The sequence below is a fragment of the Lolium rigidum genome, chromosome 3 (assembly GCF_022539505.1).
Source record: "Lolium rigidum isolate FL_2022 chromosome 3, APGP_CSIRO_Lrig_0.1, whole genome shotgun sequence".
NCBI lineage: Eukaryota > Viridiplantae > Streptophyta > Magnoliopsida > Poales > Poaceae > Lolium > Lolium rigidum.
In genome coordinates, this window is record NC_061510.1 from 209,951,082 (window position 1) to 209,973,371 (window position 22,290).

General features: G+C 46.6%; 3 protein-coding genes across 3 annotated transcripts; 2 read left to right on the plus strand and 1 right to left on the minus strand.

The window, feature by feature from the left end:
• The first annotated feature begins 287 nt into the window (after positions 1–287).
• Positions 288–3,763, plus strand: LOC124702946 (CDK5RAP1-like protein). The gene is made up of 3 exons (XM_047235127.1): positions 288–520; positions 1,066–2,120; positions 2,915–3,763. The coding sequence occupies exons 1-3, from the start codon at positions 306–308 to the stop codon at positions 3,415–3,417; spliced, it is 1,773 nt and encodes a 590-aa protein (XP_047091083.1). The 5' UTR covers positions 288–305; the 3' UTR covers positions 3,418–3,763.
• Positions 3,764–5,893: 2,130 nt separating this feature from the next.
• On the plus strand, positions 5,894–8,174 carry LOC124698904 (SEC1 family transport protein SLY1-like). Its single transcript, XM_047231298.1, has 2 exons — positions 5,894–5,985; positions 6,063–8,174. Exons 1-2 carry the CDS (start codon positions 5,955–5,957, stop codon positions 7,859–7,861), a joined length of 1,830 nt encoding a protein of 609 aa, XP_047087254.1. The 5' UTR covers positions 5,894–5,954; the 3' UTR covers positions 7,862–8,174.
• A 3,336-nt stretch (positions 8,175–11,510) lies between these two features.
• LOC124702947 (GTPase HflX-like) lies at positions 11,511–21,506 on the minus strand. Its single transcript, XM_047235128.1, has 13 exons — positions 21,089–21,506; positions 20,839–20,981; positions 17,607–17,723; positions 17,170–17,284; positions 16,359–16,496; positions 13,364–13,459; positions 13,167–13,280; positions 12,977–13,045; positions 12,789–12,859; positions 12,596–12,689; positions 12,198–12,323; positions 12,016–12,105; positions 11,511–11,789 (listed from the first exon to the last, which is right to left on the minus strand). The coding sequence occupies exons 1-13, from the start codon at positions 21,467–21,469 to the stop codon at positions 11,691–11,693; spliced, it is 1,653 nt and encodes a 550-aa protein (XP_047091084.1). The 5' UTR covers positions 21,470–21,506; the 3' UTR covers positions 11,511–11,690.
• Between the last annotated feature and the right edge of the window lie 784 nt (positions 21,507–22,290).

Sequence of the window (22,290 nt, forward strand, 5' to 3'; positions counted from 1 at the left end):
TACCTGTGGGCTGTGGTATTCTAAGGATTTTTTTCGATACTTTTACACTTGTTTGTCACGAAGAGGGTATCTGTATCAGTTTTTGCTGGTCTGCATCAGGTATTTAGTTGTGAAGGTGCCTCAAAACTTAGAAAAAGAAGAGGAAATAGAGGAGAAAAGATGGATCTGGACAAAAAATTGATGAAATCATTTCTGTCCGCTGATCTCAGATCAGACGGCCAGCGTGACCTCAAACTGTTATCCGAGTACACGCCGCCGCTCCTCTCTGCTCACCTCTCCACCACTCCCCCGCCACCCAGACCGCGATGGCGGCGCCGCTCGCCCCCCTCACCGCCGCCCGCCTCGGACGCGGCCTCGGCCAGCGCCACCGGGTGCTCCTCCTAGCCTCCCTCCGCCACTACGGCGCTCTCCCTGCTCCCCTTTCCGTTCTCGCCCCGCGGCGCCGGCTCCCGCCCCCGCCTCCTCGCCATCTCACCCGCTCCCTCGCCGCCGCCACGGTCGTCTCTGAGCCCCAGGGAGAGTAAGTTGGTTCTTCTTGTGCACCTCTCATCCCTTCAGCTTGTCGCACGCGATGCTGCCGTTGTGGCTGTTGGAACATCAGTAAAACTGTAAAACTTGGAGGAAAACTGCATTGGGCTACTGTTATCTGTTTCATCTAAAAAAAGTGTTTCTGTTTGTGTGCAAAAGTAAAAGATTTCCTTGCTTAGATCGTTCGTGGTCCAGTTCGAGCTAATCGCTAATGTATAGCTGCAATCTCATAATTTAGGTGCAAGTGCCCCTTCAAAAAAAAATCTCATAATTTAGGTTGCCTCTTGCATCGATCAGTGCTGAAATATCTTTCTTTTAGTGTATAACATGCTTATACTTGGACAATATACCGTAACTGTGCAGTGTTTCCATTTCACTAACTATTGAGTTTCATGTTAGTAGTTATTCTTTCTTTAGCTGTAACAGATGCCATGCCAACATGCCGTTCCAATAAACTAGGATCAGTTAATACGCCTCATAATGATTTCTGCCCGGATTGTGAAATATAACCATGCTTTCTGCTTTTGGTTTGTCTAGCTTAGAGTCTGTTCCAGCGACAGTAAGCAAGGGGCGCATCTACCACGAGACATATGGGTGCCAAATGAATGTAAACGATATGGAGATTGTGCTTTCGATCATGAAAAAAGAAGGGTACAATGACATTGTTCCTGACCCCGAGAGTGCAGAGATAATATTTATCAACACATGTGCAATCCGTGAGAATGCAGAGCAGAAGGTTTGGCAGCGGCTTAACTACTTTTGGTTCCTGAAAAGGCAATGGAAAGCTAATGTTGCTGGAGGGAGATCGAAATCTCTGCGTCCACCCAAGATTGCTGTTCTCGGGTGCATGGCAGAGCGGTTGAAGGAGAAAATACTTGATTCAGATAAGATGGTTGATGTTGTCTGTGGACCGGATGCGTACAGGGACTTGCCTAGGTTGCTCCAGGAAGTCGATTATGGGCAGAAGGGTATAAACACACTCCTCTCACTTGAAGAGACTTATGCTGACATCACCCCAGTGAGGATTTCCAACAATTCGGTTACCGCGTTCGTTTCAATTATGAGGGGTTGTAATAATATGTGCTCGTTTTGCATTGTTCCCTTTACTAGAGGCAGGGAGAGGTCGCGCCCAGTATCGTCTGTTGTCCGAGAAGTTGGTGAGCTCTGGGATGCAGGTGTTAAAGAAGTAATGCTTCTTGGTCAGAATGTAAACAGCTATAATGACACTTCTGAAGTTGAGGAGTTGGAGCCTGGTAAAAACTGGCAGCTCAGCGAAGGATTTTCCAGCAGGTGCAAGGTGAAGGATATGGGGTCGCGTTTTGCTGATCTCCTGGATCAGCTGTCTCTGGAATACCCTGAGATGCGGTTCAGGTTTACCTCTCCACATCCAAAGGACTTCCCTGATGAGCTGCTATATTTGATGCGGGATAGGCACAACATCTGCAAACAAATTCACTTGCCAGCACAATCAGGCAGCACAGAGGTGCTGGAACGAATGAAGCGGGGTTACACTCGAGAAGCATATTTGGAGCTTGTGCAAAAAATTCGTAATGTCATTCCAGATGTTGGGCTAAGCAGTGATTTCATAAGTGGTAAGACATACTACATGCGCCTTTATTTTTCATAATCACAATCTTCTAAGCAAAGTGCTCCTAGCGTGGATATCTGTTTCCCGTGCGCTGAGTTCAAAAGACTGATGTGGTTACGGGCTAGGAAAGATCAACCTAAATTAGGGATCTATAGTAATTACTAATCACCACCTGAGCTTCTACGTAACAATTAGCATCGTTTTTTGAGACTATATCTTGTTCTTATGTTTGAGAAAGTTATTTTCCATGCCCACAAAATGTGTCAGCCATGCCTACATAACTCTAATTACAGCTTAGAATGGAGTACCTTGGTAGGCAAATAGTCTACGTTTATTTCTATCTTGTTACAGTTTATAGTGAGTATCTCAGTAGTCTTAGCAATATATACTCTGTTAAAGATGGGTTTTATTTATTCTCAGTAACATGTTGCAAAAGTATCACATGGTACTACAAAGCTGTCGGGATACATGACAATGGGAATTTTCTTGACTTCTTACTGCTATAAAGAGCATTTAAGCAAAAACAAAAAAAAAATAGTTCATGTGCTGTTAAGTCTGCTACCCATTTGTCACATCTGCACTGCAAGTCTGCAACATGCCTGGTTACTTGCATTGCATCATTTAAGAGAAGCTTCTTTGCTAACCTCTCGAAATTTGCACGAAGTTAAAGCACAAATCACTGGTGGATTTCATCCTACCCTTCTAGCTTCAACTTCTATGTGCAGTTGTTTACTTGCTGCATTTTTTTGTTGTTGGGTTTTCTCTTAATGTGACAAGTATGTTTCTGATGTACAACAGGCTTTTGTGGAGAGACAGAAGATGACCATGCCGACACTCTTAGCCTTGTAAGGGCTGTTGGATATGATATGGCTTACATGTTTTCATATAGCATGAGAGAGAAGACCCATGCTCACCGGAATTATGAGGATGATGTCCCGGATGATGTTAAACAAAGGAGACTTACAGAGCTAATCAACACCTTCCGTGAAACCACAAGAAAGATCTATGACTCTCAGGTTGGCACAACACAACTTGTTCTAGTCGAAGGCCCCAATAAGCGAGCTCCTGAAACAGAGCTGTTTGGAAAAACAGATAGGGGGCACAAGGTCTCGTTTACCAGTCTCCCTGTACCGCACACATCTGAAGGTGACGGTGCTCGTAAGCCAGTGGTTGGTGACCTTGTTGAGGTAAAAATTCTCAGGTCATCGACAGCATCATTATCTGGAGAGCCAATTGCGCGCACAAGCTTGGGCATGTACTGCAAGAATCATGCATCCGATGCATCTGCAGTTGCTGCCTAAGGAGTAGTCGAGTTCATGGCATTCCACACCTGAACTGAAACCAGAGAACCCTGCGCGATGTTTCAGTTGAAATGACTGCAATTGGGATCATGCAGGGCAATTTAACTTAGTGTGGACATCTTTTCTTTTGCTGAGGAAATATTTGATTTGTCTAGTTTTGGGTGGAAAGGTAGTATCGTGTTATGCTGCGAGCAGCTGAAATGAAATAATTGTCCACCTGTACTAATCATTCCATGGTGCGTCTGTGGATGATCGGTAACGATTGAGTCATGAAATGGAGGCGGCAAACTAAACAATTGTACATCTTTCGATAACAGCAATCTTAATATTAAGTTGTATGCCATCATTGTTCTCTGTTTTGGATTTGCACCAAGTTTACGGAGGATAGTACAATACTCCACATCTATTTCCTACCTTTGTGCTGATCCACCTTAATTTGCAATGTATGTAGTACAATACTCCACATTTAGCTCCATAATAACGAATGTATGTTCTTGTAGTATATCCTTGGATAGTACTCCTACATTAGTATAGCGTGTTCTAAGATTGATTTGGTGAAAAAAAAGATTGATTTGGTGAACCAATTCTCATGAGAATAACATGAGAGAATTCCTTATTTGGCCTTGGCTGAAGTTTGTCTTCCTTTTTTGGCCCTGGTAAATTTTTTCTTCCTTTCATGACCCACAAAGTTTGGTTGGTTCCTTATTTGGCCCTCTACAATTTAAACACTAAGATGACCATTTTGCCCCTGCTGCAATATGCTAGCAAATTTTTGAGTTTCATAAAAATCTCAAATTTATTCCAGAAATACATGTATATGCTTGGGATGTACGTGCAATGTTTCGGGCATAAACTCGTTTTATTTTGGGCTGTGAAAAAAACAAAAATCTGACATTATATAGGCGTATAGTGTACGTATAGTCTGTCAGAAATTTGTCTTTTTTGTATCTTCCAAAATACAATGTATTTTGGGCTGAAATTTCTGGCGTGCCTGCGAATTGTCTCTATGTTTGTGCCTATTTAATATCAATTTTTTTGGAGTTGTGGAAATACAAAAAAGTTGGAGTAAGTTTCGGAATAAATTTGAGATTTTCCGGAATAAATGGCAGCAGGGGCAAAATGGTGCGCTGGTGCGCTAGTGCCAGCCACAGTGGGGGTTGTTTTTTTTAATAACCAACTAGTATATCACAGCTTTTTAGTGCAATTTTGTCACATATTGCAGCAGGGGCAAAATGGTCATCTTAGTGCTTAATTTGTACTAGAGGGCTAAATAAGGAACCAACCAAACTTTGTGGGTCATGAAAGGAAGAAAAAATTTCTAGGGCCAAAAAAGGAAGGCAAACTTCAGACAAGGCCAAATAAGGAATTCTCTCGAATAACATAGTGATGTGATGCATATTAATACTGCCTTTAGATTCTCAAAAAAAAAAATGCCTTTAGATTTTTGGAATGGAAATGACCATTCCAGAGTCTGCATCTTGCGTTGTGTAAGGTGCAGCATACCCAAAATTTGCTCTATTAAACACCGTGCGGGACATCAATGTCAAACAGCTTGACCTAAAAAAGGCAAGAAAATTTCACGTGGTGACTAAAATCATGGAATTGAGTGCTACCACATTTGTTTTCATATTCTTTTGCAGTAGTGAAATGAATATAGAAATTCTGAAAATAAATACTATCAGAAACAAATACAGAGTGAATACAACACGGACACGAGTGAAAAAGAAACGTTTATCGAAACCTTATATCATGCAGAAAAACTGAAGAAAATGAAAAAAACTTGTTTGAGTTACTAAGATAAAATCAAATATGATGATATATCATGATTATGTAGCAATATTGTAAGTTATTATAGATGAACTGGACTATAGGGAAAGGGTTGAACAGTTGAAGCCTCTTCAAGACACATGAAGAGATTATGTGGTCGAAACCGTTAGTTTTAGGATGGGCTATTTTAGGTATTTTTAACTTATCTTAGATTAGACCTACTGAATTGGGCTAGCTACAACAACCTTAGAATTTTCATTTGCGATTATGTTCCGTCAAAAAAGGCCGTTTCGTTTTCTTTTGTGTTTATGCTAAAACTTTGTCATTTCCTTCTCTGCTCTGCAAAACTTTTTTTCCGTGTACATTTTTTTATTTGATTTCTGTTTTTCGCAAAAAAGTCAAAATCTTCACCATTTTCATCCCTAAGCGAATCCACCGCCGGTAGCATGACCTAAAGAGTGTGACTATTTTTCAGTCGACTGGAAACTAATCAAAGTTTAATTGCAATTCATGTTGCAACTCGTGAGTAGCATAAATCACGATGCAAATCGGATAGAGTAAGATTTAACTGAACACGAGCTAGCAAATCCCAAATCAAAATGCTTGATTTTGAAACTAAAAAATCGGAAATAAATAAATATGAATAGGATGGCTGTTCTAACAAAACGGGGACGGCTCAACTCCTGGTAGTGTTCTCTGTTTGCCATCTAACCCCCTCCCCTCCCGGATCCGATCCGCCCCGAGCCCCCGACGGTCGCCGGAGCACCGCCATGGCGCTCAGCCTACGCAAGAAGCAGCTCGGTAAGCTCGAATCCATCCAGGCTTTCTTCTCCCGGTCGATCTCTATGGGTGTCTAACAACTCTAGTTTCTGATCCAGATTTGATCACGCGGATGCTTCACCTGAACCAGCAGCAGTCGTCGCCGGCCGGCGGCGGCGAGGGGGAGGAGGAGGCGTACAAGATCCTGGTGGTGGACGGCCCTTGCATCTCGCTCCTGTCGACGGTGCTCCGCGTTGGTGACCTCCGCAAGCACGGCGTCACCCTCCACCTCAACATCCACAAGGCGCGGCAGCAGGTCGCCGACGCGCCCGCGGTCTACCTCGTCCGCCCAACGCCCGCCAATGCCGACCGCATCGCCGCCGACGCTGCCGCGGGGCTCTACGCCTCGTTCCACGTCAACTTCTCCACGTCCGTCCCCCGGCCCGTCCTGGAGCGCCTCGCCTCCGCCACCGCCGCGTCGCGCTCGGCGCACCGCGTGGCGCGTGTCGCGGACCAGTACCTCGACTTCGTATGCCTCGAGGACAACCTCTTCTCGCTCGCCCAGCCGCGCGCCTACGTCTCCCTCAACGACCCTGCCGCCGCCGATGCGGACATCACTTCAGTCGTCGACGCCATTGCGCTCGGCCTCTTCTGTGTCGCCGCCACACTAGGCGCCGTGCCCATTATCAGGTGCGCGGCGGGCGGGCCTGCCGAGATGGTTGCTGCTGCTCTGGATGCCCGTCTCCGGGATCACCTCCTAGCCAAGCCAAATCTTTTCACCGAGGCCGCGTCCTCATCGTTCCAGCGCCCGGTCCTATGCCTGTTTGACAGGAATTTTGAGTTGTCGGTGGGGATACAACACGATTGGAGATACCGCCCGTTGGTCCATGATGTGCTCAGCTTGAAGCTCAACAAGCTGAAGCTGCCAACAGAGAAGTATGATCTGGATGACTCTGACCCATTTTGGGTGGCAAACAGCTGGTCTGAATACCCGGAAGTGCCCAAAGAAATTGCAGCACAGCTCGCCAAGTACAAGCAGGATGTAGATGAGGTGAACCAGCGCACGGGTGGTGGTAGGGATGGGGTTGAGTTTGATGGAACAGATCTTATTGGCAACACCAAGCACCTGATGAATGCGGTCAACTCCCTCCCAGAGCTGACAGAACGGAAGAAGGTGATCGATAAACACACAAATATTGCAACTGCATTGCTTGCGCAGATCAAGGAGAGGTCTCTGAGTGATTACTGTGATTGTGAGCATGATATGCTTCGGAAGGGTATTGTGGATCGGAAGACGCTGTTCAGCCTCCTCAGCGGCGAGGGCACCAAGGAGGATAAGCTCCGGCTGGCTGTCACCTACCTGCTATCATTTGAGGCGCCACCGCCATCTGAACTCGAGCAGGTTGAGGCCGCGCTGCGGGAGTCAGAAGTAGATATGTCTGCATTCCTGTATGTGAAGAGGATAAAGTCGCTGAACACACAGTTTTCTGCTGCACCAAGCACAGCAAGCAGGAACTCCATTGTTAATTGGGCGGTTAGTGCTGTGACCGACGGTGTGAAGAATTACTTATCGGATGAGAGGCAGGTGGCTCTGACTAGGAGAGTTGAAGCCCTGATGGAAGGGAAACCAAACCCAGAGGTGGACAACTACCTATTGTTCGATCCACGGGCCCCTAGATCAGGAACTGGTGGGCAGTTTAGAGGACCCTTCAGAGAAGCGATTGTTTTCATGATTGGTGGTGGAAACTACGGCGAGTACAGGAGTTTAATCGAGCCAGGGCAGAGCTCACAGCCTTCCAAGCATGTCATATATGGAGCAACAGAGATTCTCAGTGGGGTGGATTTTATTCAGCAACTCGCGGAATTGGGAGAGAAAGCGGGATTGGGTAGTGGCAGCAGCAACCTACCATCACAGTAAATATGGTCTTAGCAGACATTTTGATGTTAAGATGTGATGAATCGTGCTTTATAGATTATACAGTAGATAGTCTCTTGCTAGACACTGTGATGCCAAGGAGTGATCCAGGCTGCATATAAGGCTAATGGTAGTGAATTTCCTGGACTCAGGTTTACGGCTCTGCTTTGGATGAGTCCTTGCGAGTTTGTTCCAGAAGTCTAATATGTTGAAAAAGTATGCTCAGCTCATCTATTTTATCTTTATCCCCTTTTGAGAAATGTTAGCGGAATCTTTATCAATTCAAAACTTTCTTGCGAGTTCAGCTGTTACAGAAGTCCAATATGTTGAAGTGCCCGTCCAATATGTTGAAGTGTCCATGCATGCTCAGTTCATTTTGTTTCTTTTTTTCTTTTACCCCAAAAAGCAGTTCCATGGAACCTCAAGCTAATTACTTCCATCAAGTGCCAACGTTACAAAAATATAACGGTATTAGAGTGGTCAAAGTTTCAAATGTTTGATAGTTAAACTCTGGAGACCGTCAGGATTAAGGAACAAAGCATAAATTTCCTATATATAAATCCTATGAAATCATATATGATTACATATCCTACAAATCAAACAATCTACGCAAAAAAAAAAAAAAATCAATACACGACTGAAAAAATGGAGTACATATAAATGCCATGAATCAAAGAGTTCCTGCAATGTCGCCTCAGTATCGATGGATCCTAACTCACCAGACGCTCTACTTCTACTGTAGGTTGAGGTCTTGTGGAGGCGGAGCCTGGCTGCGATCGAGAAATCGGTTCAAACGGGCGAGGAGGTCGGGATGGGCGTTGAGGAGCGCCGCGGCGCGCGCCGCGACGGTGCGGGCGTCGTTGAGCACGCCCGTGCCGAAGCTGGCGAGGAGGCCGATGAACTCGCTTTGGGCGGACGGATCGGGCGCGAGGCGGGCCTGGACATCTACAACCAAGGTGATGGCAGCGTCTACCTCTTCCGCCGGCGTCGGGTCTACTAGACTGATCGCCATGGCGCGCGTCCTGCTTGGTCGCTTGATCGGCTAAGCGCTCACCTCAGCTCCAACTTGGGCGTCGATTGGCCGGCCTAGCACTTTGCCTTATAAGCTGGACCGGCCGAGCTATCCGAGTCCGCCTCCACTCGGCACTCCGGCTCGGTCATGACACAGCTCGTAGCACGTTTGTTTCTGATCAAGAGTTAATGAAGGGATAGCGGAGACACTGTCACGACCCGTCCCTGATTTGCGGACGAATCGGACTGGACAGGAGGTAGGAGGTGAGATAACAGACGGAAGCAGAGGATTCACACCAGTTTCAAACTCTATTTCATTACGAGGGAGGATCAGTTTACTTGGTGCAATCTGATACAACTCCCATGTCAGCACCCGGGCGACACCGGGCTGACCCTCCGCCGCCGCCTAGCCCTCTCCCCGGCTTACCGCCGCTGCCGCCAGCCCTTGCCGTGGTGGTGGCGGGTCCGGCTACCGGAGGTGGCTCGGCGGGGCTCGCAATCTCTGGAGGTGGCGCCGATGGTCTGGTCAGAGCGACTGGGACGACGATGATTCGCTCATCGGCGCGCGAAAGACGGGGCGGCGGCCCTGGGAAACTGTGGTGCTCTCCCGTGTGGAGGCGTCGGTGGTCGGGCAAGGCAGACTGAGGCACGGCCAGATCTTTTCGTGCCCATGTCGCTGGCGGTCCGTGGCGTGGCTTGGGTTGTGTGTCGGTGGCCGGAGAGGGCTCGGCGACGATGTCTGCAGGGGTGGCGACATGGTGCCTGCGTTGGGTGGTGTGGGATGTGTCAGATCCATCATGGCCAACGAAAGGTGCTCTCGTTCACCTGTATGGTGGACGACGGTGATGGCGCACTAGCTGGTGTGCTCCGGCTGCCCTACCTGTGAGGGAGGCCTCGGCGGGAGAGTGCAGGCTCCGGGTGAAACTCAGCCCGACTCCGGTTGATGACGACGATGGAGACGTCCCGGGGAGTCGTTCCCCTTCTGGAGGCTCACCGTGGGGCTCCTACCTCTCTTGCCTTTGAGGTTTCGTTCTCTCTGAGTGGAAAGCCAAGTTCTCACCTCGGTAGGAGCGGGCGCTGCAATCTCGTCGTTTCCCTCTTTGAAGGCGTCGTCTTAGAGGGCATGACTTTCGCTAGGTGATGGTGGTTCGCTTGCCGTGCAATGTCGTCATGTCAGCGAGGATGGTGGATATCGAGGCAGCAGCCTCGAGTAGGTTACATAGAGCCGGGGCGGCCTCGAGTAGGTTACAGAGAGATGGGGCGGCGGCCCCGAAAGGCGGTGCAGCAACATCTCTATGTTGTTGGGATGAGGGCTTGTCACGGCTTGGGTGGCGACCTTGGCCATGTGGGCAACAGGGTAGTTGACTGGATCAGACGCGTCCTAGAGGGGGCGGTCGGATTTTATGTTGGGGCAGCGGCGCCGGATGAGGTGGTGTGATGGTCGTGATCTGCAGCTGTGCAACTTGGGTTGCGGGTTGTCGGTTCGTGCGGCATTGCAGCCCGAGAAAGCGGCTATATGTCGGGGTGGCGGCCCCGGAAAGTGGTGGTCTTGGTTGACGCGCAGGGCATGGCGGAGCAGCGACATGTCGAGCGGTGGCTTCGAGTGTTCTTCAACTTCGAGGGTGCTTGACCTTGTGTCATGTGCGATGAGGTGAGTCTCGACGTTGGTTGTCGGTGTGTCAGCACCACTTCTAGCGCATGGTCTTGTGGATACAGGATTCTTCACTTTTATGGGACCTTCCCAGGTGTGCTTCTCATAGGTCTCATAGCATGGGCGGCTTCTTCTCTTCGACAGTGGTGGAAGATCAGCTAGTTTGTTCTGTTTGTTTGGTTGGCGTCTTTTTCTGGTTTTGACGTGTCGTCGGCCACGGCCAGTCGGCCAGGGTGGGTGTGGCCCTTTGTTTTGTTCTTAGGTGGGTTTGATCCTATTTGTATCATGTTTTGGCCCGGTTTTTTTTTCTATAAAGACCGGACAATTTCGGAAATTCAATTCGGCTCCCGGGTGCGTATGCTCCCTCTACCAAAAAAACATATTTCGAAATGTCAAAAAATTTGGATAAAAAATTCTACATGTACATCTCCATAATGTATGTACATTCGCCAAGTTTCACGAAAAACCAATGTTTTTTGTGGTCTATGTAAAAAGGAGAAACTTTATCTTGTAAAAAGCATTGTTTTTAGCACTGAATTTTATCTTTTTTACATACGTCACATGATAATAAGTCGATTTTTTATGAAACGACTTTGTGAGCGTGTAGCACGTGAAGATGTACGTATGAATTTTTTTTTTTAATTTTTTTGAAATTTAAAATGTAAGTAAGATGCATTTTAAAAATATAGGGAGCATATGCACCCATATTCCAAAACACCACTCCCGGACAATTTCTAGTAATTAATAAATAAAGTTTGCCTTTCATTCTAAAAAAACTCTCTTTCATTCGATTGCGTTTATAGAGGCATCTCCACACACAGGAGCACGGCCCCACACGGCCACACCCAGCCCACTAAACACGGCCTCTCGGCCAACGGAGAACCTGGTGCTCTCTCACACTGAGGTATCTGACGATGTAGTCGATGATGCAGGTGTGACACACACATGTTCTCACAGAAAATTAAGCAAAACTATTCCACACAAAAAATATTTACAAAATAATACTGTAATTCATTGATATTGTACAGTTCTCTAATTCATGTATACTTACAACTCTGTGATCGTGCACTAGAAAGATCAAACTTGAAAAAAGATAATATACTGCTAAACTCTGTACATCGCTCGCCAACTACTGTATATGACTTGCCGATGGGCTGGAAAAGAAAAGGATCATAGAGCGGCGGCCACCTGCTGCCGCAGCGGCGTGAGAAGCCTTGCAAGAGGTAGAGGCACGTGTGCTTTTATGAAGGTGCCATTTTCCATGTACTCCTGCACAAACAATGACGCTGTTAGCTCAGAATAGGAGTGTATCATCTTTTTTGCTGAATCGGTCTCCGGGAAATCACAGTTAGGCGCCCAAGTGTATATATTCTAAATCGCTGTGACTCGAAAAACAGTGAGGAAACTCTTGAGTGAGTTGGAGAACAACTCTAAATATAAATATCTGTACTTTACATGTGAGTTGCTGTTTTTAATGATCAAACAGGACACTCACCGTTCTCTCAACCATTCCAACCTTATGTATGTCATTAAGCAGCTCTCCTTTGTCATACGGAACAAAAGCTTCTATGGGCACCAGCGAGTCCTGTGGAGAAAAAAGATAGGAATAGATCATTCCAGATAAATTAAAAAAAAGCAACACATAAGGCAAATGTCCAAAGCCAAAACAAATCGTACTTTCAACTTTGATTGGATTGCATTGCAGAACTCCTCCAAACCATCGCCATTCATGGCTGATATGCAGATTATCCCTTGTTTTTCAGCTTCCTCTTTCACTTTCACCGGGTCATCGGTATTGTCAATCTGCATATCATAATAAGTATAATTAATTAATAGATCATTAAAAACTAGAGTACTATTTACGCAGATCTTAGAGATTAATTATTTAATTAGAAAATTTCTTGGTTCTAAAATCCAGCTCCATAGAAAAATCACAAATACGAGCATGCAGCTTACGTTTTGAGATGTACCAACATATACTAATGAATTTTATGAAATATAGGGAATATTAACACTTGAAATTAGCTGAAATCAAAGAAATTATTGCCGGTACTAGGTCTCTTTTAGAAACAAACCTTATTCCACACAACCAACTTCGTAATCGAGTCTATATCCAACTCCTTCAGCACCTTGTCAACAGCATCTATCTGTTGCTGAGCTAATGGATGGCTGGAACACGCATGACATAGGCATTATGGTAATCTGCATAGATGCATTAGATGGAATCATAATGAGGAGAAAATCTTTTGTACTACGTTAGTTGCGCACCTGATATCTACAAGATGAACTATAATTGATGACTCTGATATCTCCTCCAGCGTTGCTCTAAAGGCTGCTACCTGGTCAAGCACCAATAGTTAATTTACTCAGCAGATCATGGAAGGAAGGAGGGTCACAATAAGCATGTAAGAGAAGACAACATCTCAGCAAGAGTACTATGCTTTCAAATATCATACCAGCATAGTGGGTAGCTTCTGAATGAACCCGACAGTATCTGTTAGGAGGAACTCAGTGCCGTTCTTCATCTGCAAAGTGGTGCACCAATTAGGCATTGTTTATCCAGCTTGCACAGACACATCCGAGCATCATATATCTAACTTTCCCTACATATTGAGATTACTAAGATGTCAGTGTCTTGGTACATACCAAAACCCTCCGTGTTGTTGGATCTAATGTGGCAAATAATTTATCCTCCGCGAGCACATCAGCTCCAGTTAAGCGGTTCAAGAGTGTACTTTTCCCAGCATTTGTATAGCCTACCTGAAAATTTGGACATTTATCATTAACAATTTCAATGGAAAAGCAACTTCTTAGTACTCCAAATAAGAATTCAATGGTCATACCAGAGAAACAACAGGAATAGGCACCGATTGTCGACGGTTGCGATAAAGCTTTCGATGTTTTCGGACGGATTCCAATTCTTTCTTCAAAGTGCTGATCTATAGAAGATACTTGGGTTTGAGAATAATCAATTCCATAAAAAAAAGGAGTATTTCTCAGACACTAACACAAGTAGTTCACCTTAACTAGTAAATGGCAACTAATCATTATTTTTATGTTCAAGAATTGTGAAAATGACATCTCAATGACCAGTAGGTGGGTATAAAAGGATGATATGCAAAGACACATCTCCTGAGACAGACCCCAGAAGACCACGACGAACTAATGACGATAAACGGGAGCCACAGAGGTGACCCAGCCGATGATGCCACTGCTGAAAAGATCCAGTGACAGAAGCAGCAACCGTAGGAGAACTGGCAGATGAAGTGGCAGCAGAAGGAACGCGAAGCCAGTCTAACTCCCAGAGCCCCGGGGACTCAAGGCTGCGAGGGCCAGCTCCAACCAGAGCATGTGTACGGCGGTCCTGAACAGCACAAGAATCAGCGTCAAGAATGACGCAACAACCAGAATCAGTAAGCTGACTAGCGGAAAACAGGTTCATCTTAAGACTAGGAACATGAGAAACATCAGGAACACAGAAAGAGGTAGTAGAAAGGGTGCCTCGGGAAACAGGGAGAGAGGTACCATCAGCCGTGATAACACGAACAGGCGAAACAAGAGAGCGAAGAGCAGAAAGAATAGAAGACGCGAGAGGTCATATGAAAAGAAGCTCCGGAATCCGGATACCACGGGGAGGACGTACCTGACCGTGTGGAAGGTGGTGGTCGCGCGGTGCCGGAAGAGCCGGAGCACGTAACCGGCGAGCATCCGTCGAGGAAGAGCCCGTACCGGCGAACAGCGACCACGAAGACCACGGATAATGTCCTGATCAGATAGCGCAACAGCAGAAGATCCTGAAGAACCAGCCTGACGACGAGTAAGATGCGGCGGGCGTAAGATGGGATCTCTTTGCCAGCAAGTAGAGATAGTGTGGCCAGGCCTACCACAGTAGGTGCAAGGAGGTGACGTCGAACCACGAGGCTGCTGGGGCTGACGCTGACCCTGGAATGGAGGAGTAGGAAGTATCGGCTGTGCCGGAGGCCGCAATAAAGCCGGCGGCATAGGAGGTCCACGAGCAGACGGCACAGGAGGGCCATGAGCAGCAAGAACAGAGGGAACCTCAAGAAGACCAACACCACGAAGACGAGTCTCCTCAGCACGAAGCTCAGCAAGTACCTCGAGAGGCGGAACACGACCACGGGCAAGCAAGCTGGGCCCGGCGCGGCTCAAACTCCTTACGGAGCCGCGACAAGAACTCAAAAACGCGCCGAAACTCCGGATCCGCGCGCACGGTCGGACAACGAGGGACGGGTGGCACACACAGCACGTACGGAGAGAATCAGGCGACGCCAAATAGCAGCACTCCGAGTGTAGAACTCATCAATAGTAGAATCACCCTCGTTGAAGGGCATGCTCCGGCGGACCACGAGATAGGTAGAGAGCATCCCCGGACCGGCCGATAGCGCCGACGAAGAAAGGCCCACCGAGCGGCGGCGGTGGGAAGACCCATAAACTCGGCGAGCATGCCGAGGCGGAACGGTGGAGGTGAGAACGACGAGCAGCGCGAGCATCCTCATCTATCCACCGAGTGTACTCGGTCGGATCCGACCGGTAAGTCGCAACGGCGATGAGAGTGGTCCTGGACCTTCCGGTCATAATCAGCCCGAAGCAGGTGTCATCGGCACTCTTGGCCGCATCCTTATCCGCTCGAGTAGCATCGGGGGCAAGGGCAACGAGTGGCGGTGCAACGGGCACCGTAGGAGCAACGGGCGCGGCGGACGGGAGACCTCGCCGAAAGCACACCCCAAAGACGAAGACCGCGCATGTGGACGCGCATAAAGGCAGCAAAATCAGGGTAATTCGCGCCATCGAAGATCACCGGGCAGCGAGGGATCGCAACATAGCCCGAGGAAGACATAGCTCTTTTTTTTTGCTTTTTTTTTTCTCAACTCAGATCCAAGTCAACAGATCGAAGCAGCAGGCGACGCGGAACAGCGCGAGAGAAGCAGAGAAGCGGCGCGGACCAGCAGAGGGAGCAGAGCGGGCGGGCGCGTGGGATCCTGGCGCGTGGAATTGGCCGAGCGCGTGGGAGATGGGCGGGCGGGCGTGGATCCTGGCGCTTTGGAGATCGGCGCGGGTGGCGTCGGGCGGGAGCAGAGATCAGACCAGGGGATCGGAGCGGCGGCTTAGAACGGAGGTGGCGGCGATTTGGAGATGGGCGTCGGGCCGAAGGAGATCAACGTCGGGCCCTGGCGCTTGCGATTTGGAGCGGGGCCGGGGGAGACTTGCGTCGAGCCGAAGGAGATCGGGGCGTCGAGGCAGTCTTGGCGATTTGGAGCGGAGCCGAAGGAGATTTGGAGCATAGAGAACTGGGGAGATCGAAGACGAACGGGCGACGACGGAGAGGAACAAGCAACGTCGGCCGGGGAACTAGAAGATCGAATTTTGATCTGATACCATGTTAGGGCAATATACTTGTTGTATTACCAGGGGGTCAAAGGCCACAATATATAGTACATGTACAGGTGCACATATGCAGAAAGCCCCCTAACATATGGGGAAACTACAATATACAGATATATACATCTAACAGATAACACATGTATTATCATTGCTCGAGCTACTTGATAAACAAGAAATGGAACATCACTGACCATACTCTGCTTAAATATATTAACTGTATACACTGGCAGGTCATATAGGAACTCTTCTTGATTTGCTTGACTGAGAAGATCCGAAGTACCAAATATTCACATAGCACAACAACATATGAACATTTAATCCTTCTATTTAACAATCAAGTGTCCTTAAAGTATGGGAGTATTTTGAAGCATAGTGTTTTTTCGTATTTGACAGGTCACGTATAAATAATTTTAACTGTAAGAGCAAGAATATTACTTGTGTTCTCAAGATGCGCTTGTCAACTTCAATTTGTTTCTCACCCATACCCTTGACTTGTCCTCCTGACTGCCGCTCAAGGTGAGTCCACATCTTTGTCAACCTAGGAAGTTGATATTCCATCTGTGCCAAAGTGACCTAAAAAGGGAACATAAGGCACATCAATTCCAAAGAAAATGCAGTTTTTTTTCCAACTTATGTTGGTCTTTTGATCGTACATAATTTACGCACAGAACTTCAGATGTTCATGAAAAGCAATACAGTTCCAAATACTTTTTCATGAAAACTGTGATGAGCTTGTACTCCAAGACATTATATGAGCCAGAAGTTTTATCTTATGGCAGCCTGACAGCCCCCAACATATCCACTTAGCAACTCATAAATGGTACAGGGTGCTCCACTAGTACTACTATAATGAAAGGGTGTGACTAGTTCTCAGTCAGTTGACGTCATCGAATTTCAGTTGCAGCCCATGTTGCAACTCACGATTAGCATGAACAACAACGAAAATCTAGAGGCATTTTTCTAGTTGCAACCTCACTTGCAACTGAAAAATTTCAGTTGCAACTCAACTTGCAACTGAAAAAATCTCAGTTATAACCCAACTTGCAACTCAAAAGCATGAATCTCGATGGAAATCTGATGGTGTAGGACCCGACTGAGAACTAGCTAAACCGAATTGAAAAGATCACGTTCTATGCCATCCAAATATTGATGAGTGAGAAGTCACAAGCCTCAGAAAAATCTTTGAGGATCACTTCATTCAACTGAGTCTGTATTCCACAAATCCATGCTGATGTGTTGCGTTTACCTGCAGAGAAGCTTCATGTGTTGCTGCCCTTTGATTAAAAATGTCCAGAATAAGAGCAGTCCGATCACAGACTCGAACTCCTCCACCAAAAGACTTCTCCAAATTACGTAGCTGTCTGTTCAAAATTGAGCAAAAATTCAATGATTAAAACTCTAAGGACTTTTCCAGACTTAAGTTTTTTACTCTTTAACCTAGAAAAAGAATTGGAGACAAAAGGAAGCACTATCAGTGATATCAGTTTTGTGCAACAGACCCAAATATTATTAGATTATAACAGTTAGTCAAAGCTTGACCTTGAACAGTCAGACTACACATCACATATCCAAACTAGGGGAGGTATATTTTCTCATTTCAGGACACATCAGCTCTCTGATTGCAGTAATGTCAGTAGACAAAATAAACATGTTGAGTTGGACGGAAGTAATAAATGAGCTTACCCAGCAGACAACTCATCATCGAAAATTACAGTCTCAATATCAAGTGCTTGAATTGCACTCCTGATTTCAGCAACCTTCCCCGAACCAATATAAGTCCTTGGATTTGGGTTTGAAAGCCTGATGAAAAGCAGAAAAACATAAGACCAACTGAAATGACATTAAAATATGTATACAACAACAACAACAACAACAACAACAAAGCCTTTATTGCCAAACAAGTTGGGTAAGCTAGAGGTGAAACCCATAAGATATCGTAACCAACTCATGGTTCTGGCACATGGATAGCAAGCTTCCATGCGGCTCTTGGTGATACACCAGTCCTTCAGATCTCTCTTTACGGACTCCTCCCATATCAAGTGTGGTCTACCCTGTCCTCTCTTGACATTATTAGCACATTTTAGCCGTCCACTATGCATTGGAGCTTCTGGAGGCCTGCGCTGAATATGCCCAAACCATCTTAGACGATGTTGGACAAGCTTCTCTTCAATCGGTGCTACCCCAACTCTATCTCGTATACCATCATTCCAGACTCGGTCCTTCCTCGTGTGGCCACACATCCATCTCAACATGCGCATCTCCGCCACACCTAACTGTTGAACATGCCGCCTTTTAGTCGGCCAACACTCAGCGCCATACAACATTGCAGGTCGAACCGCCGTCCTATAGAAGTTGCCTTTTAGCTTTTGTGGCACTCTCTTATCGCAAAGAATGCCAGAAGCTTGGCGCCACTTCATCCATCCGGCTTTGATCCGGTGGTTCACATCTTCATCAATATCCCCATCCTTGTGCAGGATTGACCCCAAGTATTGAAAGGTGTCCTTCTGAGGCACCACCTACCCATCCAGGCTAACCTCCTCCTCCTCGTGCCTAGTAGTATTAAAACCGCACATCATGTACTCAGTTTTAGTTCTACTAGTCTAAAAACCTTTCGATTCCACGGTTTGTCTCCATAGTTCTAACTTCCTATTGACCCCCTTCGACTATCATCGATTGGGACCACATCATCCGCAAAAAGCATACACCATGGGATATCTCCTTGTATATCCCTTGTGACCTCATCCATCACCAAATCAAATAGATAAGGGCTCAAAGCTGACCCCTGGTGTAGTCCTATTTTAATCGGGAAGTCATCGGTATCGCCATCTCTTGTTCGAACACTTGTCACAACATTACCGTACATGTCCTTGATGAGGGTAATGTACTTTGTTCGGGACTTTGTGTTTCTCCAAGGCCCACCACATGACGTGTCGCGGTATCTTATCGTAGGCCTTCTCCAAGTCAATGAACACCATATGCAAGTCCTTCTTTTGCTCCTTGTATCTCTCCATGAGTTGTCGTACCAAGAAGATGGCTTCCATGGTCGACCTCCCAGGCATGAAACCAAATTGATTTTTGGTCACGCTTCTCATTCGTCTTAAACAGTGCTCAATGACTCTCTTCCATAGCTTCATTGCATGGCTCATAAGCTTAATTCCACGGTAGTTAGTACAACTCTGAACATCCCCTTTGTTCTTGAAGATTGGTACTAATATACTGCGTCTCCATTCTTCTGGCATCTTGTTTGCCCGAAAAATGGAGTTGAAGAGCTTAGTTAGCCATACTATCGCTATGTCTCCGAGGCCTCTCCACACCTCAATAGGGATACCATCAGGGCCCATTGCCTTGCCTCCCTTCATCCTTCTCAACGCCTCCTTGACCTCAGACTCCTGGATTCGTCGCACAAAACGCCTACTGGTATCATCAAAGGAGTTGTCCAGTTCAATGGTAGAGCTCTCAGTCTCCCCATTGAACAGCCCGTCGAAGTACTCCCGCCATCTATGCTTAATCTCCTTGTCCTTCACCAGGAGCTGGTCTGCTCCGTCCTTGATGAATTTGACTTGGTCAACATCCCTCATCTTCCTATCTCGGATCTTGGCCATCCTATAGATGTCCTTTTCGCCTTCCTTCGTGCCTAACCGCTGGTAGAGGTCCTCATACGCCTGACCCCTTGCTTCACTCACAACTCGATTTGTGGCCTTCTTTGCCATCTTGTACTTCTCCACGTTGTCTGCACTCCTATCCATGTACAGGCGTCTGAAACAATCTTTCTTCTCCTTAATAGCCTTACATCAGTGTTCCACCACCAGGTATCCCTAACTTCGCTTCTACTTCCCCTGGACACTCCAAACTCCTCTGAGGCCACCTTACGAATACGGGTCGCCATCTTCATCCACATATTGTCCGCATCACCTCCTTCCTCCCAAGGGCCCTCCTTAATGACCCTCTCCTTGAACGTCTGAGCTACCTCCCCCTTGAGGTTCCACCACTTCGTTGTAGCAACTTACGCCCGCTTATCCCGCTGAACACGAAGTCGAAAGCGGAAGTCAGCCACCACAAGCTTATGCTGATGGATAACACTCTCTCCAGGTGTCACCTTACAATCTATGCACGCACTCCTGCCTTCTCTCCTTGAGAGGATGAAGTCAATCTGGCTGCTGTGGTGGCCACTACTAAAAGTCACTAGATGTGATTCTCTCTTTTTAAAGAGGGTGTTAGCTACGATCAGAAGATGTATAATGCACCAAAAAAGAAGATGTAGGTTTTTTTGCGGGTAACAAGATATAGGTTTACTGCCAGGCAGAAGAGCCATTTGGATTTGGTAGCAGATAAGAGATCCTTATCTGAGGTATCTTTTCATTTCATAGGGTCATCCACTAATATAAAAATATTTAGTACTGTGGTGCTGGATATACAGTTAAAAGTTAAAACTGTGGTTGTATCACAAATAAATATTCCATAATTGCATTTCCTTTTTCTGGGGGCTGAATTGCTTTTATAAGGTTTTCTAAATCAGATATCTAAGCATGGTGCATGAAATCGAGCTTCTAAACTTTGGTGAACGAATCCATTTCTACGCTTCTGTCAGCCAATACGAATATATGATTGTGTGACCAGCTTACCAAATATGGAACTCCTTTTAGTATCACTATACTAACCATTCATCAATTTTAGGTTTGCACATCGAGCGTCGCCAACGGACTTGTCGCGCAAATATTCTCCACACATCGTCAAACACGATGTAGATAAGACAAAGCATGGCTCCTACATTTGGATGCAACACATGGAAGGATTTTTAGGAGAAAACAGGCTTCTTTGGTAGAGTAAATATAACTACATTCTGAATCAATTACAGGGCATGATCCACCTCAATATATAACACAATGACTTAGGGAACCGAGGATCTGGAGCTTACTTTTGATATGTGGATCCAGCAACGGTGAGTCCAGCAGTATCAGCTAACTGCTCGAGCTCCTTAAGCGATTCCTCTATGCTGAAGCTATCGCTTCCTGCCCTCTTGCACTCAACTCCAACTAGGTATGTCTTCTCTTGAAATATCTGCACCAAACTTTGAGTTTCAGCCCCGGTGAAAGCCACATCACAGATTTCAACAACGAATATAATAACTTTCTGGATTGGAGGAGACTTTGTACGAATCCGGGTACCTCTTTGCCGTTAATGAGCTTGAACCGGTCGCGCTCGGCCGTGGCGGCATCTTCCTCCTGCTGCTGACGCCGCCTGCTCTTCCGCTGGTCTTGGGCCTCCGACGGGCCCACGCCATCACCCTCCTCCTTCCCTTCCCATTCGCCGCCGTCATCTAGCTCCACGAAACCAGTATCATCTTCGACCTCGAGTTCCGCCGGTTCGGGCGATGCTGCCTCTAGCAGCCGCTCGTCGAGGGCCCGGACCACGGCGCCACCGCGGTGGCGTGGCGAGGAGCAGCGGAAGGAGGCGTGATGACTCCTGCAGCGCTGGCCCGAGGCAGCGGAGGAGGTGGAGGGGAGGGGGAGGGAGACGGCGGTGAAGGAGAGGCAGGCTGCTCTCATGGCGCGGCGAGGAGTGACGTGACGACGCTTGTCTGGCTCGTTCCAACGGCCGAGTGGAAGGGGAAGCTCCCGTGGATTGGGTGAGAGGAAGGTGTGCCCGGTGATGACGCGGGGAAGCCTCGTCCGTTGGATGCCGCGCGGAGCTACTAGACTGTTGGGGCACGAATCTTGACGTCCTGAGATTGTACCAAGTTTGACCAAGCTAACCAAGCGTTGGAACCATAGCTATATAGCTGTGCTAAAGGATCATTCACCAAAGCTAAGTTGTGTTTCTCTTGGCCACAAGTATCCAAGATAAACAAAAATGTTTAAAATGCTTTGCATGATTTTTAGGTTCGACCAATGGAAGACAAGTGAGTATGAAAAACTGCATCCATTCAGAATAACTGCATTTCATTTAATGTGTCTTGGACTTTATCTTTACTATTTTTCATTATGTAAATAGATGACATTGTTATTAGTTAAGTCAAAACCATAACATTAGTACATATGCCATCTTCTAGTTATAATGTTCATAAAAGTGTCTGCTAAATATGTATAATGATTAAGACATTTGATACGCCTAAAATGTTGTATGATTATTCCCCAACAAGATCGTTATAGACAAGCACTTGGAACTATTTCAAAGTGAAAACAAAAAAAAATGCATAAACATGCGAACACTACAATTAAGGTGGGTTCATCTAGTTGAATGCTTCAGAAATCCAAATTAAAGAATTGTCTCGTTATGTTGTTTGGATGCTACATAAGAACAAATACAAGATTTTGGAAAGAAATAAACACAGTAGAAAATGTTCATGATGTTTAAAATCATAGATTTA

Excerpts from the sequence above, each read along its gene's own strand:
- LOC124702946 (XM_047235127.1), top strand. The coding sequence starts at position 306 with ATGGCGGCGCCGCTCGCCCCCCTCACCGCCGCCCGCCTCGGACGCGGC. Across the intron at positions 521-1,065 it reads GTCTCTGAGCCCCAGGGAGA|CTTAGAGTCTGTTCCAGCGA; the intron begins GTAAGTTGGTTC and ends TGGTTTGTCTAG. Across the intron at positions 2,121-2,914 it reads AAGCAGTGATTTCATAAGTG|GCTTTTGTGGAGAGACAGAA; the intron begins GTAAGACATACT and ends GATGTACAACAG.
- LOC124698904 (XM_047231298.1), top strand. The coding sequence starts at position 5,955 with ATGGCGCTCAGCCTACGCAAGAAGCAGCTCG. Across the intron at positions 5,986-6,062 it reads CCTACGCAAGAAGCAGCTCG|ATTTGATCACGCGGATGCTT; the intron begins GTAAGCTCGAAT and ends TTTCTGATCCAG.
- LOC124702947 (XM_047235128.1), bottom strand. The coding sequence starts at position 21,469 with ATGAGAGCAGCCTGCCTCTCCTTCACCGCCGTCTCCCTCCCCCTCCCC. Across the intron at positions 17,285-17,606 it reads GATGATGAGTTGTCTGCTGG|ACAGCTACGTAATTTGGAGA; the intron begins GTAAGCTCATTT and ends AATTTTGAACAG. Across the intron at positions 16,497-17,169 it reads CACATGAAGCTTCTCTGCAG|GTCACTTTGGCACAGATGGA; the intron begins GTAAACGCAACA and ends TTCCCTTTTTAG.